This window comes from Mytilus trossulus, chromosome 8 (assembly GCF_036588685.1).
Source record: "Mytilus trossulus isolate FHL-02 chromosome 8, PNRI_Mtr1.1.1.hap1, whole genome shotgun sequence".
Classification (NCBI taxonomy): Eukaryota; Metazoa; Mollusca; class Bivalvia; order Mytilida; family Mytilidae; genus Mytilus; species Mytilus trossulus.
This window is the reverse complement of record NC_086380.1, coordinates 72,120,823-72,139,662: the sequence shown is the minus strand read 5'-3', so window position 1 is coordinate 72,139,662 and position 18,840 is coordinate 72,120,823. Positions and strand designations below refer to the sequence as shown.

General features: G+C 32.9%; 1 protein-coding gene across 2 annotated transcripts in view; it reads right to left on the bottom strand.

The window, feature by feature from the left end:
• Positions 1-2,713: 2,713 nt before the first annotated feature.
• The window catches only part of LOC134681373 (potassium voltage-gated channel protein Shaw-like), a 39,059-nt gene continuing 22,932 nt past the window's right edge, over positions 2,714-18,840 (bottom strand). For both annotated transcript variants that reach the window (XM_063540976.1, XM_063540975.1), the window contains exons 2-3: positions 14,548-15,354; positions 2,714-7,610 (exon numbers count right to left, since the gene is read on the bottom strand). In XM_063540976.1, the coding sequence (XP_063397046.1) occupies positions 6,603-7,610; positions 14,548-15,354 (1,815 nt within the window). In that variant the 3' untranslated portion in view covers positions 2,714-6,602. The remainder of the gene's footprint in view (positions 7,611-14,547; positions 15,355-18,840) is intronic.

Below are 18,840 nucleotides of genomic sequence, written 5' to 3'. Positions count from 1 at the left end.
GCCGTTCGTCTTCACAATATATTTTCACAAATCATTCTTTTCCAACGTCAAGAACACTCGTCCGCTTAATATTATCTTCTTGTTTTTTTTTTTGGATTTTCTGCTACTTCTTGGCTCCATCCACCGGAAATCGATTCTTTTCCTCCACCACTTTTTATAGTTGATTTTGGTTTTGTTTTAAGGGTTTGACTATAACTCGACTTGGTGTAGCGAGAGGTTGGATGAAGCTTTGTGTGCTTGCGAATTACCAGTAGTTTTTGTGTTATTCGTGTTTAGGACTTTATCATGCCACAAGGGTTTCAGAAATAGTACCTTTAAATAAAAACACAAAGTTCTGTTCAGCTGGAATTTACAGATCATATTTAATTATAATAACACAATACAAAACATCAAATTAAAATACAAATTAAAAATAGTGATAATTAACAAATACAATCAAGTTGTAAATAAATCAAATGACATTGGATAATTTAAGTTTTCCGTTAAATTGATAAAATTTCTACTTTCGGATTCAGTTTAAAAATGTACTTTTAGTCATAAATGCTTTCTTAATTAAATTGATTAAGTTACCAAACATGTGAAAAGTCTACTAACCTTTAATTTAAATAAAAACACAAAGTTCTGTTCAGCTGGAATTTACAGATAGTACCCCAACTGAACAAACTTGCTTATATAGTACCCGGAGAAATTATCCCATTATTCAAATAAAGTCATAAATGTCGGTACTTAACTTTTGCAACTTTGAAGTGACCGATGCATTACCCTTATTAAAAATCTTAACTACCCCAATACACTTAAAAGTAACATGTGTCATGGTGTTTATGTAACATGGTCTTTCAGTTATCTGAATGTAGTATTTATTCACATCATAAACCCCACTGACTAAATTTGTACATGGTCAATAAAATTTTATACATGGTCCTTTATCCGGACAAGTGAAATTAAACTATGATTATATTATACTTCAATCCATGAAGAACATTTAATGAAAATCTCTCTATAACAGATGTAGAACTTATAAAAAGATAATGAAAAATCGAAAAAAATAAATTGGTCACCGGTCTAATTTCCAAGTTCCAGATATTTGAAAACGGTATGGATACAACTTAAAGTATATAGACATAACGTTATATTTAAACCAGAAATAAGAAATTTCAAACTTTACTTTTTGCAGTTTAAACCAATCCTACGAGTTTTCTATAAAATTCAAATGTTTTCAAGGTATTATTTTCTTTCTTTCGATATATAATTTTCATGGGGTTACCGAACTACCTTTTTATATATCAGTCGTTTAAAGAGTGTTGCTGTTCTAAACATTATGGTAGATAGAAGTTCATTCAAGCATTAATCTTGGCCAGCTAGTAAACCCAATTCAAATCACTCCCGACCATCACAACATGTCAAGTTACTTTCATTTTCAGGGGAGGAAGCACTGTTTAACTGTTACAAGATCAGGCATGTAGCCAGGAATTGCCAAGGGGGGTTCGTTGGACTCACAAACTCGACTTTAACAGTCACAATTCGAACAGAACATTGACTTTAACAGTGCTTATTTGTTTTCAAGGGGGGGGGGGGGTCGTCCGAACCTCCCTGGCTACGGGTATGAAGATATTCCATTTTACATATCATTTTGATGAGATAAATTCAGTACTCTTTCATCAAATGGACTAGTTTTCCGACATCTTGAAAATATTTTTCTGGTGTACGGGATATAACTCTCATAGCAACAAATGTTAATTTTCCCGTTTTTCCGCTAAATGCATTCATTTACGTACCTCTCACAGTCTCACCTTAACATGCTTTATCCAGTGACATTCCGTTTTGAATTTGTTTTAGGAGTTCGGTATTTTTGTTGTTTTAAATTCTCCATAAAGAAATGCATGTACGTTCCAAATCAAGAATATGACAGTTGTTTCCAATTCGTTTACTGGGTTACTGAACTAATGTAGCAGCGCAACATGAGAGCAAACGGTTTTTCAAATTTTATTATGTGGTTGATTCGTGTTTGCTTCACGCAATATTATTGATTTAAGTTAGAGCTATCATTTAATATTCTTCGATTCAAAGAAATAACTACACACAAGATAAGAACAACTGTGATTTATTTACAGAAGATAAAACGTGGGGAATAAAATATCCACAACTGTTTAACAATGAGGCAATAATTACACATGTGTGATGAAGGAATGGTTCAATATCACAGAGCAGTTATACATTCTTAAATGAATGTGAAAAATGATACATATAATATGTCAATGAATATTCATAAATAACACTTATATATGTCAATGAATATTCATAAATAATACTTATATATGTCAATGAATATTCATAAATAATACTTATATATGTCAATGAATATTCATGAATAATACTTAAATGTGCAGATATACATAACCACAAAATAAGTGTAGCAAGCAACAATATTAAACTTCACAGAAGCAAAAACAATTGCACGCCATATTAAAAATTATCCATAAAAAGTTTTCAGTACTTGTTTCACAATTTAATGGTTTTGATTTATGACAATGATGATTATGACAAACGTTGATATTGTAAGCGCGACAACTGGGATTTTCAAACCGCATTTTGATAATTTTATTTTTGTTTTGGCAATCCGTTATAATTTCGGTGATCAATGTATTCGTTGTAGAGTCACAGGAAAATTTAAATGTTACGACGTGTACAAATTGTTCAATAAAAAAAAGATGTGTTTCTGTTTTGACGTGAAAGCTGTTATGTCATTATATTTTTTTCTGATATACACTTGGAAGATAGCACTACAAAAAAAAGACTTCCTCAACTTTCACTTAGGTTACTACTTAAGCAAAATCAATCAAAGATATTAATTGTAGCCAGTAATAGTATAACAATGACCATATATATTACAATTAAAATTAAATGTTATAACGTATATGATTATTTTCTAAATTATAGGTAAACATTTCCAAACAAACTACACAAACAGATGGCTAATCAATGAATGTAAATAAAACTTTACACAAGTATAGGAACACATTGTGATAAAAATGACTACCATAGAACATAATGTATCTGTAAATGATGGACACAGATGCGTATAAAAATGTTCGTTTTCCTCAATTTTTTGATACAACTTCTTAATATTCATTTTCATAGTCATAAAATTTAATAAACATTAATTTTACAGTAATTGTTGCAACACAAGTTAAAACAAACAATATGCAACAACAACAACAACAAAAAGAGAAAAAAAAAAAGAATGTATCCTAAGTACACGGATGCTCCACTCGCACTATAATTTTCCAAGTTCAATAGACCGTGAAATCGGGTGAAAAAATCTTATTTTGCATTAAAATAAGAAAGATCATACAATAGGGAATATGTGTACTAAGTTTCAAGTTGTTTGGACTTCAACTTCATCAAAAACTACCTTGACCAAAAACTTTAACGTGAAACTTCCACTTTCATTTTCTATGTTTATTAGACCGTGAAATTGTGGTCAAAAGTCTAATTTGGCTTTGAAATTAGAAAGATCATTTCATAAGCAACAAGTGTACTAAGTTTCAAGTTGATTTGACTTCAACTTCATCAAAAACTACCTTGACCAAAAACTTTAACCTGAAGCAGGACGGATGAACGGAGGCACAGACCAGAAAACAAAATGCCCCTCTACTATCGTAGGTGGGGCATAAAAAAGAAAAAACTGAATAATCACTTCATTAAAAATAAATAAAAAGAGATGGAAAATTATTTTGTAGCTTGGTTTCATAAAAAAAAAAAAGTAATAAGAAGAAGCGGGAAAAAAAATCAAATCTTTTCCTTGAAAAATGTTATCATTGCATGCATTTCGATAGATATATATAGTATGATTGCCAATGCTGAAACCCGTTTTTACTAGGGCATTGTTTTCGGTACATTTACACACTTTCTTTTACTTCTTATACACTATTGGTGCTTCAACGAAAGTCTATTCGAAAATTTATTCTTGACACCAATCTGAATATTTTATGAAACGTTTACAATAGAAACACCTTGGGTATAGGTAACGAGCGAAAACGTCTTCTGTTTATTGTTATAAAGCCCTTTTGGGACAAAATTCAATAAATTAACCAGCATCGTTAATTTTACTACTCATAACATGATAAATAATGTATTCTCAGTTTCAAATTCCTGTTCTTAAGGAGTAATGGTGCGAATCTTTATAATATTTAAATTCTGCCAAGTTGGTGTTTTTAATCAGATTTGTTTTTTTTCCCAGATTTCAATAAATAAATGGCGTAACCTTTCTTGTGATATCATTAACCGTTACCATTGTTATTGTACCAAGTGCGCATGTCTCTAAAAGAGGGTCGAAAGATACCAGAGGGACAGTCAAACTCATAAATCGAAAATAAACTGACAACGCCATGGCTAAAAATGGAAGAAGACACACAGACAAACAATAGTACACATGACACAACATGGAAAACTAAAGAATAAGCAACACGAAGTTGATGCTAGGGGCTGGGGTATTTAAAATTAATAAACTTTATTATAAACGTTGAAGAGATAACATAACGGACACTGAGTGACCATTTGACAGCCTGAATGTATGCACAAAAAGGCTGCTTACATCATTAACAAAACATTGTTTCTAAATTTTTAAATTATAATACCACGTAAACCAGTAGCTGTCTCTATAACAAAAATTTATTCAATCCATATATATTTGAAATTTTTAGTCGAGTCTACACCGCCTTTTGACCTCTTCCTTTCTCTACATAAAGATTTGAATTTGAAATATTCGGTCGCAAACTTTTGACCTGGAAAAAATCAACACGGATTTTTCTTGTTCTTCTAACCCCTGCATAGTCGTTTGGTATTTAATAGTCGGTCAGAGATATATATATAAGTCATAAAATGTTATGAATTATTAATTGATACAAAACGTTTGGTTTCAAGTTCGTGACTTATAAATACATTTCTATCTACGTTAATTAGATAACGTTTATTAGAGTACTGCCTATTTGTAATTGGAGTATATTTTACTGCGCACGTCCTCTTGTAAAAAAAAACTAAAAATAATGTGCGTAAAATGAGTAAATGTTATTTAAGGAAAACAAGTGGGAGGGATGCTACCAGCTGTTGCGATCAATTTATCGATCACAGCAAAAATAATGCAAAAATAAATGTCATATTAAAAAAATTATTAAACGGAATGAACTTGAAATGAAAGCCTTTAGTTAGATAATATGGTTTCAGTTATAAAATAATGATTTCTGTCCAAATAAAAAGAAAATATATCAACGAAATATAAGAGTTCAAGGAAATCTCATATTCCATGTAATGAATTTTTATAAATGTAATGTTGTAATTTCTATATAAAGGATATTCGCTACCGTCTGTTTCAAAATAGCAAGCTTTCAAAATGACAATTTTAAGTTGATAATATAATAAATAGGAATATAGGAACTTAAGGTGGTACTTAACACTACAGGGAGATAACTCTGTAACAATCAGCTAAACGTTTTATTCATGTTGTATTGTTAAGGAAATATTAAGCTTCTCAATGATCAAAATCAGTGTTTGTCAAACTGCTATATAACCAACCAAATTTTTCTGATAAAGTGGTTTATTCAAATTTTTTGAAATTCTTATATTTTTGTAAAAGGGTCAAAGTAAACATTTTGTCGAAATTTTATGAAAATTAAAAGAGCCAAATTAATTTTAGATCATTTTAGTCAAGGTGTTGGGTACTACCTTAAAAGAAGAAAACATTAGATGTATGTGTCTGAGTTTGTTGAATAAAGGAAAAGAACCCTTGCTTTTGATATTCAATCAATTTAAAATTTGGCGGGAAAAATTGTCTCTTAACTTTGCATAAATCAAACAGTGGCACCTTTTTTCTTTCAAAAACTACGAAAAAAGAAAAAAGGCTATCATAAGATTTTCAAAACATTTCTTTAAACAATATGCATTAAAATCATAAAAAGAAAGCGAGTCAATTTTTTATAACATGGGTAAAACAAGAAGATTTTGAGTATCTGACTTAAAATAAAAAAAACTAAAAAAAACAAGAGAGTGAACATCCCTTTTAAGGGTAAAAAACTTTAATTTGGTATCAAAATTAGAAATATCATATCATAGAGAACATGGGTATCTTGACCAAAAACTTAAAATGAAGCGGGATAGGCGGAAAATCGAACGAAACAGTACGACGAACAAACAGACGGAAGAACGAACGGACGCACAAACTAGAAAACATAATGCCCCTTTACTTTCGTAGGTGGGGCATAAAAATTAATTAAGCGAGACGGCTTTTGATGCGTAAATAACCGTGAAATGTCATCGTTCTTCGATCATGTACATTATATATGCAGCACTTCTTTTGAAATGACGAATTTTGATATAACATGTATAATGTACAAGCATTATATTTTAAAAGAAAATCGTATATTTTGAATAAAGACATGAAGCGATGAAAATAATTCACTGGAATATTTCTTTTAAAAATATTTCTAAAATAAATTAATGTACAATATGTAAATTAAGAGATTTTGTAGATGTATAGATGGCCATGAAATAAATAATTAACATGTCTTACGAAAAAAAAAATCTTGAATGCAACACAAACGAATTGTTTATACTGGACTGTTGTCTTCACTTGAAATTGACACTTTATTGTAATTGCCGTCAGTCACGTGGTTTCCGTGGCCATTTTCTTTTACTTTTAAGATCTCTTTTGATTCAATACACTCAGTTTCACTTTCATAGTCACTTATAAGACCTTGTTCTTCTTCCTCAAACGCGTTTCTTTTCGTGCGTTCGATTTTTCCTAGTCCATATTGCACATGCGTGTAATAAAGTACGAAATTACTAACAATTATTGGTACTGTGAACGCGATCATAAGAAGTCCTGAGACTGCGCATAGAGATCCAACAATATAACCGTATGCTGTTTGAGGAAACTTATCACCATAACCAACCGTAGTCATAGTAACAACGCTCCACCAAAATCCAATTGGAATGTTATCAAATCCTTTGTCGGATTCTGCAAAATGAATTAGCGAAGCAAAAACTATCATGCCAATCAACAAGAAGACAAACATTAACAAAAGTTCGTTGAAACTGGCTTTCAATGTATACAGTAAAATCCATAATCCAGGCACATGGCGAATTAACCGGAATATACGACATAATCTGAGCATGCGCAGAATCACAATAAATTCCATAAAAGGCATTTTCTCTCCAGACGGGTTAATTATGTATATTATAAACTCCACATAATCCGGTAAAATAGCGAGAATGTCGATGATATTTTGTGCTGTCGTGATAAATTGTAGTTTAGCCGGACAAAAGACAAACCGAAAGATAAATTCTACAGTGAAAAAAGTGACACAACATAAATCTATGATTTTCAAGGCAGGATGAGTAACTTGTTGATTCGCAGTTTGATTTGAGTTCGTGTTGTTCAACGTACTTGGAATAGTAACAGTCGCTTCCGTTAAGTATGTAGCATCGGGTTGAATGCTATATAAGGCTTCGAAAGACTTGAGGCTGCCTCTATCTACCTTGAATGCCGGATGCGTTTCTGCACAGAATGAAAATATGGAAAGGAAAACAAATAAAATGGAAATCCAGGCATATATCTGAAACGAAAATAAATGAGTTAAAATACCTTTCTGCAAGAAAATATGTACACTTTTCTATGTCACATCCAAATCTAAAGAAATATTATCCATAGGTATTTTTAAGAATAACAAGCATTCTGTGAGCATTGCATGGCAATACATAGACCCTTATCGGTTAAATTCATTATATTGGAACATCAACCATTCTCTACATAAGAAAATGCCTGTACAAATTCAGGCTATCAATTCGTTTGATGAGTTTGAGATTTTATTTTGCCATTTTATTATGGAGTCTTTCTTTTAAGTTTCCTCTGGGTTCATTGTTTTTTGTGATTTTACCTTTTAAACCTTTCTTAAACTCTTTATTGTTAAGAGTGTCGTGCTCTACTGGTGAAGAGCAGTAACTCTGTTGACCCTGTGTCATATACCACATGTAATGCAGCGAGTTCTGGTAAAGAGCAGTAACTCTGCTGACCCAGTGTCATATACCACATGTAAGGTAGCGAGTTCTGATAAAAAAAAAAGAGCAGTAACTCTGCTGACCCGGGTGTCATATACCACATGTAAGGTAGTGAGTTCTGGTAAAGAGCAGTAACTCTGCTGACCCGGGTGTCATATACCACATGTAAAGTCGCGAGTTCTGGTAAAGAGCAGTAACTTTGCTGACCCGGTGTCATATACCACATGTAATGACGCGAGTTCTGGTAAAGAGTAGTAACTCTGCTGACCCGGTGTCATATACCACATGTAAGGTAGCGAGTTCTGGTAAAGAGCAGTAACTATGCTGACCCGGTGTCATATACCACATGTAAGGTAACGAGTTCTGGTAAAGAGCAGTAACTCTGCTGACCCGGTGTCATATACCACATGTAAGGTAGCGAGTTCTGGTAAAGAGCAGTAACTCTGCTGACCCGGTGTCATATACCACATGTAAGGTAGCGAGTTCTGGTAAAGAGCAGTAATTCTGCTGACCCGGTGTCATATACCACATGTAAGGTAGCGAGTTCTGGTAAAGAGCAGTAACTCTGCTGACCCGGTGTCATATACCACATGTAAGGTCGCGAGTTCTGGTAAAGAGCAGTAACTTTGCTGTCCCGGTGTCATATACCACATGTAATGAAGCGAGTTCTGGTAAAGAGTAGTAACTCTGCTGACCCGGTGTCATATACCACATGTAAGGTAGCGAGTTCTGGTAAAGAGCAGTAACTCTGCTGACCCGGTGTCATATACCACATGTAAGGTAGCGAGTTCTGGTAAAGAGCAGTAACTCTGCTGACCCGGTGTCATATACCACATGTAAGGTCGCGAGTTCTGGTAAAGAGCAGTAACTCTGCTGACCCGGTGTCATATACCACATGTAAGGTAGCGAGTTCTGGTAAAGAGCAGTAATTCTGCTGACCCGGTGTCATATACCACATGTAAGGTAGCGAGTTCTGGTAAAGAGCAGTAACTCTGCTGACCCGGTGTCATATACCACATGTAAGGTAGCGAGTTCTGGTAAAGAGCAGTAATTCTGCTGACCAGGTGTCATATACCACATGTAAGGTAGCGAGTTCTGGTAAAGAGCAGTAACTCTGCTGACCCGGTATCATATACCACATGTAAGGTAGCGAGTTCTGGCAAAGAGCAGTAACTCTGCTGACCCGGTGTCATTTACCATATGTAAGGTAGCGAGTTCTGGTAAAGAGCAGTAACTCTGCTGATCCGGTGTCATATACCACATGTAAGGTCGCGAGTTCTGGTAAAGAGCAGTAACTCTGCTGACCCGGTGTCATTTACCACATGTAAGGTAGCGAGTTCTGGTAAAGAGCAGTAACTCTGCTGACCCGGTGTCATATACCACATGTAAGGTAGCGAGTTCTGATAAAGAGCAGTAACTCTGCTGACACGCTGTCATATACCACATGTAAGGTCGCGAGTTCTGGTAAAGAGCAGTAACTCTGCTGACCCGGTGTCATATACCACATGTAAGGTAGCGAGTTCTGGTAAAGAGCAGTAACTCTGCTGACCCGGTGTCATATACCACATGTAAGGTAGCGAGTTCTTGTAAAGAGCAGTAACTCTGCTGACCCGATGTCATATACCACATGTAAGGTAGCGAATTCTGGTAAAGAGCAGTAACTCTGCTGATCCGGTGTCATATACCACATGTAACGAAGCTAGTTCTGGAACACCAATTATTCAATATAGTGATCATAGGGAATTAAATTTTGATATAATTAATCGGACATGATTATAAATATGGTTTAAAACAAGATATTATATATGTAAGCCTCAAATCTATGTCCGGCCTCAAATCTATGTCCTTTCCGCAAATCTATGTCCTTTTTAATATTGCGTCCTTGAATGTCTCAAATGTATGTCCTTATTGTCTCACACCTATGTCCTTTTTTTACTCAAATCTATGGCCATTTTTTGCTCAAATCTATGTCCTTTCATCAACGTAAAACATAACAAAACGTCATCAATACAATAAAAAGTTAACAATTACAGGTGTAAGTACGTATATGGCCTTCAACACGGAGTGTTAACTCACCGTGACCAAACAAACATTGTACAAGTGGTTTGTATGACAAAAGCAAGGTTATCATTTGAACTATTAATATACATGGTTTAAAATTGCTTTATGTTTTGTTTTTAAAACTGGAGGAACATCTGTTATGAATAGTGGACTGATGGAATATTTTCAAAAACGTCAAGTAGAGATTTATCCTCTTGAATTTTTTTCTGACAATTATCAGGATATCTTCACTCCTACTATTGGGGAGTATTTGCAATTCAAAAACAAATCCAACCGTAAACAAAGGAACTGCAGTGTTGACATCTGGTTCTGGAGATAAGGAATATGCCAAAACATAAAGAATGATTCTTCTCGGGGAAATATTTTCGTTATTAAAGACATTATTACAATTAAGTTTTATATTTCAACTAAATAGATATCACCTAATACCAAACAATTGAAATATGTTCTTTTGTGATTCACAAATATTTCAATTAAAAAATATAAAAAAAAAACATAGATAAAGTGGTATAAATGTCAATGTAACAGCGATATGAACAAATTCAAAGACATAACGAAGTACGTTGAAGTTGCAAACAAATATTCATTCTTCACTGTCTTTTTAGTAAAATAAATATGATTTTGTGGGTTCATTCTCAAAGACGGCATACAATAATAACACACGCATGTAAAGATTTTAACCACATGAAAAAAGACTAAAAAGTATGTAAGACCGTACTTGAAACAATATCATAAATACCAGCTAAATAATTTAGCCGAATTTTCCTAAACGTATACTTTACTTCGGCTCTTACACATACATGGAGAACATACCAACTTAGTATTGAATTATGGGAAATTACTTAACAAAATTAAAAAAAAACTATAAGGCTAAACTTATTAAAAGGGCATAAATTTGCGTATGGCGAAACATATTGGAAAAAAATTAAAACATAACACAGATTTGAGACCCTATCTTTTCATAACGGACACATATTTGCGAATGACGTCACGATTAAAAATCAGACACAGATTTGAGGCCGAATCATTTTTTAAGGACATAGATTAGCGATTGACGTCACGATGGGGCATAGATTTGAAAAACGGACACAGATTTGAGGTTTACATATATATATGTAAACGAATTCAGACATATTCATGTAGATAAATAAAAAGCGAAAACCAATTACGCGTATATCTATAAATTGGAGATATTCTTTTTCATATATGGTATGCATTAGATAAGAATTGCAGAGATACCATTATCATTTATGATTTTATATAAGTCTACGTATAAAATCTGATCGATAAGTAAAAGAGAAAAATGATACAACAGACAATTTTCGCGCCAATAGTTAAATTGAGTGTAAATGTTACAGACATATAACTTGTAAATTTTCTTTGTATATGAATATTGGGTTTTAAGAAGATGATTCGGGACAATAAAAACACCATAAGAAAGACTGAAACATCCATCAAATATATAAAGACATTAAGTTATATATTCTGATGTTGTGGGTTTTTTTTTACATAGATTGTCGGTTTCTTTCATTTGTTGCATTATGTTGGACAAAATCCAAAACGGGCGATGAGTACGGTGCTGTTAGTTGGGAGTAAGGACGCGTTGTGTAATCACCTCCTAAATGAGAGGTTACACACATATTAAAAACAATAAAGAGGATATAGATTTTCATCAAATTTCACGATCCAAGACTTTTATTTTTAACTCAGATATATAGACCTGGGGCCGTGTCAACGAAGCTGTCCTAGGACTAAGACATGTCTTAGGATGGTCTTAGGACACGTCTTAGTCCTAAGTCGGGTTAACGAAAGTCTCCTAAAATAAGATATGTCCTAAACTTGGTCCTAAAGTTAGGATATACAATTAGGTGTCTTAGGATAGTCCTAAAGGTTACATCGTCCTAAAACGTAATAAAAACAACAAATATGGCATAAACTCAATACTAAAAATACTAATACAATATTAAACTATCATAAATAAAATTAATTAAAAAAAATATTGTTTAATGTTTGTTAAAGATTTAATTGTATTATATTAAATTATTTCGTGCTGCCTTTTTTAAGCCTACAACAATACTATCATCATAAGCAACATATTTTAAATAATTCAAATATGGGAAAAAGTTTACTTCTTTTTTTACCTAATCCTGATTCGATACATGTAATGAAATCGAGTGGACCTAAGGACAAAACTAGTTTATGTCCTAAAATTGCAGCACGAGTATCACAAAGTTTTGTGACCATTTACTTTTGTTTTCGTATTAAATTCATTTATATCTTTTATCATATTTAATAACGTATTTATTAGTATTCCGAAATTTTTTTAAACTTTTATTTTGGGTTAATTGTTTTCTATATAAGAGTCATCCTCTCTCTCTTTACATATAGGTTCTAAAATACAATTTAATCTATGTCATACAAATCTCTACATATATTTTCAATTAAATAAATGTGTTAGGATGGGCCTAGGACCATCGTAGTTAGGACAGTCCTAAGACAGCTTTGTTTTACATCCTAAGACATGTCTCAGACACGTCCTAAGACCATCCTAAATAATGTTCTAAGACCTATCTTAGGACATATCCTAGGATACTTTCATTGACACGGCCCCTGAACTGAGTCTGTGACCTATTTTGTAATTTTAACGGTATACGTAAACTTGGTGTATGTTGTACTTTTCGTTTAAACCAATCGGTCATCTAATTCGATCAGCAATAGTAAGTTGCGATACAATACACATCTAATGAAAAACGATCGTGTTAATCGTGTAGTGAGAGTAACTCGATACAGAAATACATTTGATTGAAAGTGGAGCAAATAATATTGTTTTTCGCTAACAACATAAGCAGGTGGGGATTAAGACTATACGTAGCTGTGTTTTCAATAATCCTCATACGCCATCAAAAATGTTTTATTAATTTTATCCAACATTCCAAAAAGGAAAAGTACATATTTCTTTTTTTTTTGGGGTGTAATTTGTACAAATTTATAAGAAAATGTGATATGGTTGTGCATCACTCTACTGTTACTGTTTATGTAAATTTGCCAATCCAATCTAACGGTTCAACCATCTTGCAATCAGACATTTTAATATGGAAAATAATAAAAAGATATTCTACATGTAAATCTGACAACTGTTCAACAGTGACAAAAAAATGAGTACAAAACTATCATTTTTTTCGAATTACTAGGACTCAATGATTTTTCTACCACAAATCATATTCACTAAACATTGCTTTATAATATCAATTCACTTCCCCCTATGATGGTAAGTTCTTGTTAATCAAATAACGAATAAATTATTCGGTATTCGTTAAACAAGTCAAAATAATAGAAAATATCACATAATATCTTCATATAAAAAAATTCTAAGAAATGAATTGCATGCTATCACAAAAATATAATTTTCTGGTTTTTTTCCCCCAATTAATACGCGTAGTATGTGAACTGTTAGTTTAATTGAGTTTATGCTAGATTCACTTGTATGCACATGTACTATGTTTTTAAATATATTCTATAACTGTTGTCTTTTATAAACTGTTTCATTATCTTTATAGAGATATATGGCGTTCATTATCACTGAACTAGTATATATTTGTTTAGGGGCCAGCTGAAGGACGCTTCCAGGTGCGGGAATTTCTCGCTACATTGAAGACCTGCTGGTGACCTTCTGCTGTTGTTTTTTTATTTGGTCGGGTTGTTGTCTCTTTGACACATTCCCCATTTCCATTCTCAATTTTATATGTTGTGAATTTGTGACCACAATAACTTCAGTTCTCTCCCCGTCTCTAATAGAGTCTATATCGGATAAATATTAATGAAGTTCACTTCTCTCCCTACACCGACCGTGCGAGGGCTGTATAGAATAGTTAAATTGGATTGATAGTAAATAGCAAATACGAGTTATTTGTAGTATTTTTATATGATCTTATAATACAGAAAAGTGCGAAAATAATTAAAATTAGTTAAACGCGAAAAAATAGCATTTTGTGCTATTTCACATTAAAAACACGCTTTTTAGAATTCTAAAGCAATAATAAACCTGACATTTCTCTTTTATTCTATTTTTTATATAGATTGTAGACCGTTGGTTTTCCTGTTTTGCTGGTTTTACACTAGTAATGTTTTGCCCTTTATATCTTGCTGTTCGGTGTAAGCCAAGGCTCCGTGTTGAAGAAGGTACTCTGATCTATAATGTTTGTTTTTTTACAAGTTGTGACTTTAATGGAGAGTTGTCTCTTTGGCATTTATACCATATTTCTTATATCTTTATAGTAAACATTGTGTGTGATCGACGGACAATAGACGAAAGGTTGTCAAAAATATTGTTGCTACGTGTTTTTATAGACTATAGCCTAAGGAAGTGCATTAATTTTTTGGCAATCTTAATACTTTGTATATGAACCTGTATTTTGTTATGAGACCAGTACTTACTTTTGCACCACATGATGAGGTCGGGTCTTGTAGGACATTCCAGACTATTGCCCGCACCCGTTTCCATCGGGACGGACTATTTCGATCACATTTTAAATCTCTTTGCGTTGTTGACTTCTTACGATCACTTTCTAATTTTTCCAAGGATCTATTTTGCGTTTTCCAAGTATTGTACGGTTGCCAACAACAACGTTCAATGTCTAATTCATCTATTCCCCAATGTTCGAATTCTCTTTGCAGAATAGGACCACATAGAAAAGTTGGTATATGTAATTCTCCTGTTCGTAAATAGTTCAGAACTACGGAAAAAACTTGAGGATCCCTGTCTAAAAAGTAATCTCCCTTATCCTCTCGATAATACTTCTTCATTTCGTAACTTCTTGACAATTTACAAGTCCGTAACTTTTTCAGTGTAGATACATAGGTTTCAAACACTGTCCCTCCGACGTTCAGTTTCAGCGTATCACTTCCATTTTGACTCGATGTGCTCGACATCCGACATCGTGAACAAGTGTCCGAATCATTTTGTAATTCGATGTTACTGTCGTCTGCTTGTTGTACTACTCGGTGTTTTGAAATATTCCCGCCGCGTCCACCGCTATAGATGGCGCTAAACGCCATATCTCCACCAGACCTTTCTTGATTGTCCGTACATTTGCATTTCTCACCTCCTTTCCTCGAATTGCAATTATTTGTTAATTCGAAATCGTGAGAATCTGTCTTTTTCGATTGACCAATCGGTGAATACTTTGCCTTTTTTCCACAGTCACGTGATACGGGTAGTTGTGACAGAGACGATCTCCTCGACTACAAAGTAATAAATGATTGATGAGAATTTATAACCATGTTCAAATTATAATAGTTGTGTATCATGTTTACGAAAACAAACGTCAAGAAATCTAAATTAGGTATTCTACTATCGATTTTTAAGCAAATGATGCTATGTAATCCGATGAAGCTCATTCACAAATATTTTACAAAACAAAGCTGAATAAATGTTTCAATGATCTGAAAGAGTCGTGATTTGTATGTCAAATTACACAATAGTGTGAACGCTTTTTTAAAATTATTTATACATAATTAAAGAGTCTATCTTGATCTTGTGTATAGGGGTTTGTCATTCCATATATATATATATTTGTTGTTTAGTGTGTCTTTATGAGCATACGTATTATACTCCCTTTTTTTAATAGTAAATGTTACTTTTTATATTTAATGTGTATCGTACATGTAAAAGTATGCATTCATAAAAAAATACAAACATAGCAGTCGAATAATTTTATAGTATTCTATCAGCTAACAGTACTTCCAAATATATATGAGCCAGACTATAATATTTGTTTCTGTCTATTCGATATAAACATTAAAATGTGGTGTAAACGTCTGAATAAACGGGACTGACCATACGACGGAAAGACGGACAGACATAGGTAAAACAGTATACTCCAACTACAATGTAATTTTAAAAAGCGGTGGTATACAATTACAAATATACAAACTATAGACAATAAATATTGCACACATTGTCTCCTCTCTTTCTGTGGGACACTTCGTTTGTGTAAAGTTTAGTTTATTTCAAACCAAAAGCAATACAGCTTATAGGTATATCCTAAATATATACATGTATATCATAACAGAACATTTTAAATACAATCGGAGGCAAGACTACATAGTAAAAATCATTCAGAAGATTGTCATGAAAATTTTATATCTGTGGCGTATTTCAGATATTTTCTTAAATTCAGTAAGATTCCCTTTTTAGCCGCAAAATATAGCAGTTTTACATAATTGATAAAATGTAAACTTTTTAGTTATTTATTGGAAAGTAGAATGCTTCTGCAACATAAATATGGGTTGTTTTTGACAATACATTGCACATATATCGGGTACTATCATCCTTAATTCATGCATGCTAAATCACTGAAATGTTCACAATTTTAGCATTGTAGTTAAATTTTTGAAAGTGGCCGCATTTGTGTTCATTCTAAATATTGAAATGTAAGTTGTATTATTGGATGATGACACATTACATATATAAAGGTTGAGGATGAACACGGATGCGGCCACTGCAAGTTCATTTTTGACCAAAAACATCTGAAAAGTGACATCTTTTTGTCATATTTGATAGATTTTTTATATTTAAGCTTGAATCGGAGCGGTTTTATTGACTTGATTAGTTAAAATCTTTCACATAAACTATTGAATCAACACTATAGTGTTTAAAAAATGTCCACAACCTTTCGTTAGATGAACCTGGAATTTGAGGTAAAAATCGGCCCTTACCGATACATTCTTTGTTGACAATAAAAAAAGTAAAGTTAATCATTAGGAATATCATATTTTGAAGACACTAGCTCTAAATGAAAATCATTCCTTAAACTTTTGTGGTGGATACAACGTTAGATATAGAGTATGTAAATGCAATTTCACTTCAGAATTACTGCTTGTCTGGATGCTCTTTAACAAACTTACTTAAAAATAATTAATATAAAAAAGAAGATCTAGTATGATTGCCAATGAGACAACTATCCACAAAAGACCAAAATGACACAAACATTAACAACTATCGTTCACCGTACGGCTTTCCACAATGAGCAAAGCCCATATCGCATAGTCAGCTTTAAAAGGCCCCGATAAGACAAAGTAAAACAATTCAAACGAGAAAACTGACGGCCTTATTTATGTTAAAAAATGAACGAAAAACAATTATGTAACACATAAACAAACGACAACCACTGAATTACAGGCTCCTGAAAGCTATATATCAAACCATTTTAGTAATTGATTGAATTAGAACAATGTTATACGCTGCCAAAAAAGAGTACGAGGCTTTGGAAATAGTTTTAAATATTTCACTGACATGGTCTATCCAGAAGTTCTTGAAGAACTAGTACTATTGTAAATACAACATACCAAAGGTTTCGATTCTATAATCATATCTGTAAAATCCACGTGTTGACTACTGCTTAACATCAAGCTCATTTATAGGTAACTTATGAACATTGAACCACCAAATTATTATCTAATATATTAATTATTTTAACTCAATGAGTAAATATAATTAAATACTAAATACTAAAAAATAAAAGTTTCTTCATATCGGATGTAAGGTATTTGTTATTAATTATATTGACTCAGTTTAAACTCAACCGTGAGCACATATTGTATAATTATTTACGATTTCTATAGTGTGCAAAGAAACATTATCTAAAATAGAAATAAAATGTGGAATGAGTGCCAATGAAAGAACTCTCCATAATGTGTATAAAAAAACCCACAATATATTTCAAAGTACGGCCTTCAACACAAAGCCTTCGCTCACACCGAACAACAAGCTATCAATAGCCCAACAATAACTATTGTAAAACCATTCAAACATGAAAACCAATGGTCTAATCTATAGATATATAAAATGAGAATTGAGAAACATTATAAACCATACAAACAAACGACAACCAATGAACAATGGGTTCCTTTAATACTTAATTTACACAGGTGCAAACAAATGCAACGTGAAAGTAAAAACATAAACAATGACGTAAAAACAGACATACAGACTTCGTGTATGATCTTCTGCATATTTCATTTAATAGAGCCCCTGAAAATAAAGAAAATGTAGGTTTTTCACGATTTTTTAGTTTTGCGCCCGTGTATGATCGTATGCGCAGGTAATTTCATTATCGGAAAGTAAACAAAAAAGTAGGATTCCAACGACAAGGATTAAATAATTATTCTAATGACGATAGGATTATTTTTTTTTTATTCTAGTTGAGTTGCATATTTACCTAATGCCCGCGTCACACTGTCCCGATTTTTATATACGATGGACATCCGAATGCGAAAACTGTAAGTTCGTACGAAGTTGGTCCCGATCTCGTTAAAATACCAAAAAGTGACCGAAGCAAGTACGATGAATAACGAAGTCTATACGATGGTGCCGAAATTATATACGATAGCGAAAGATGGACATACGACGGTTAACTGACGACGGGTATTTAAGATTCATATCTCAGCCGAAGACTACACGATGGATCTCGAAGGCTACACGATGGATTACGATGATGGCGCGATGGCCATACGATGTATAAAAGACGTCGTGTACAGCTAACGATGCATTTAAATTATATGCTGAAGTCATCACGCGTTTTAAACAAGATAAATAAAGGTAAAATAAAATTGAGAATGGAAATGGGGAATGTGTCAAAGAGACAACAACCCGACCGAAATAAAAATAAAACACAACAGCAGAAGGTCACCAACAGGTCTTCAATGTAGCGAGAAATACCCGCACCC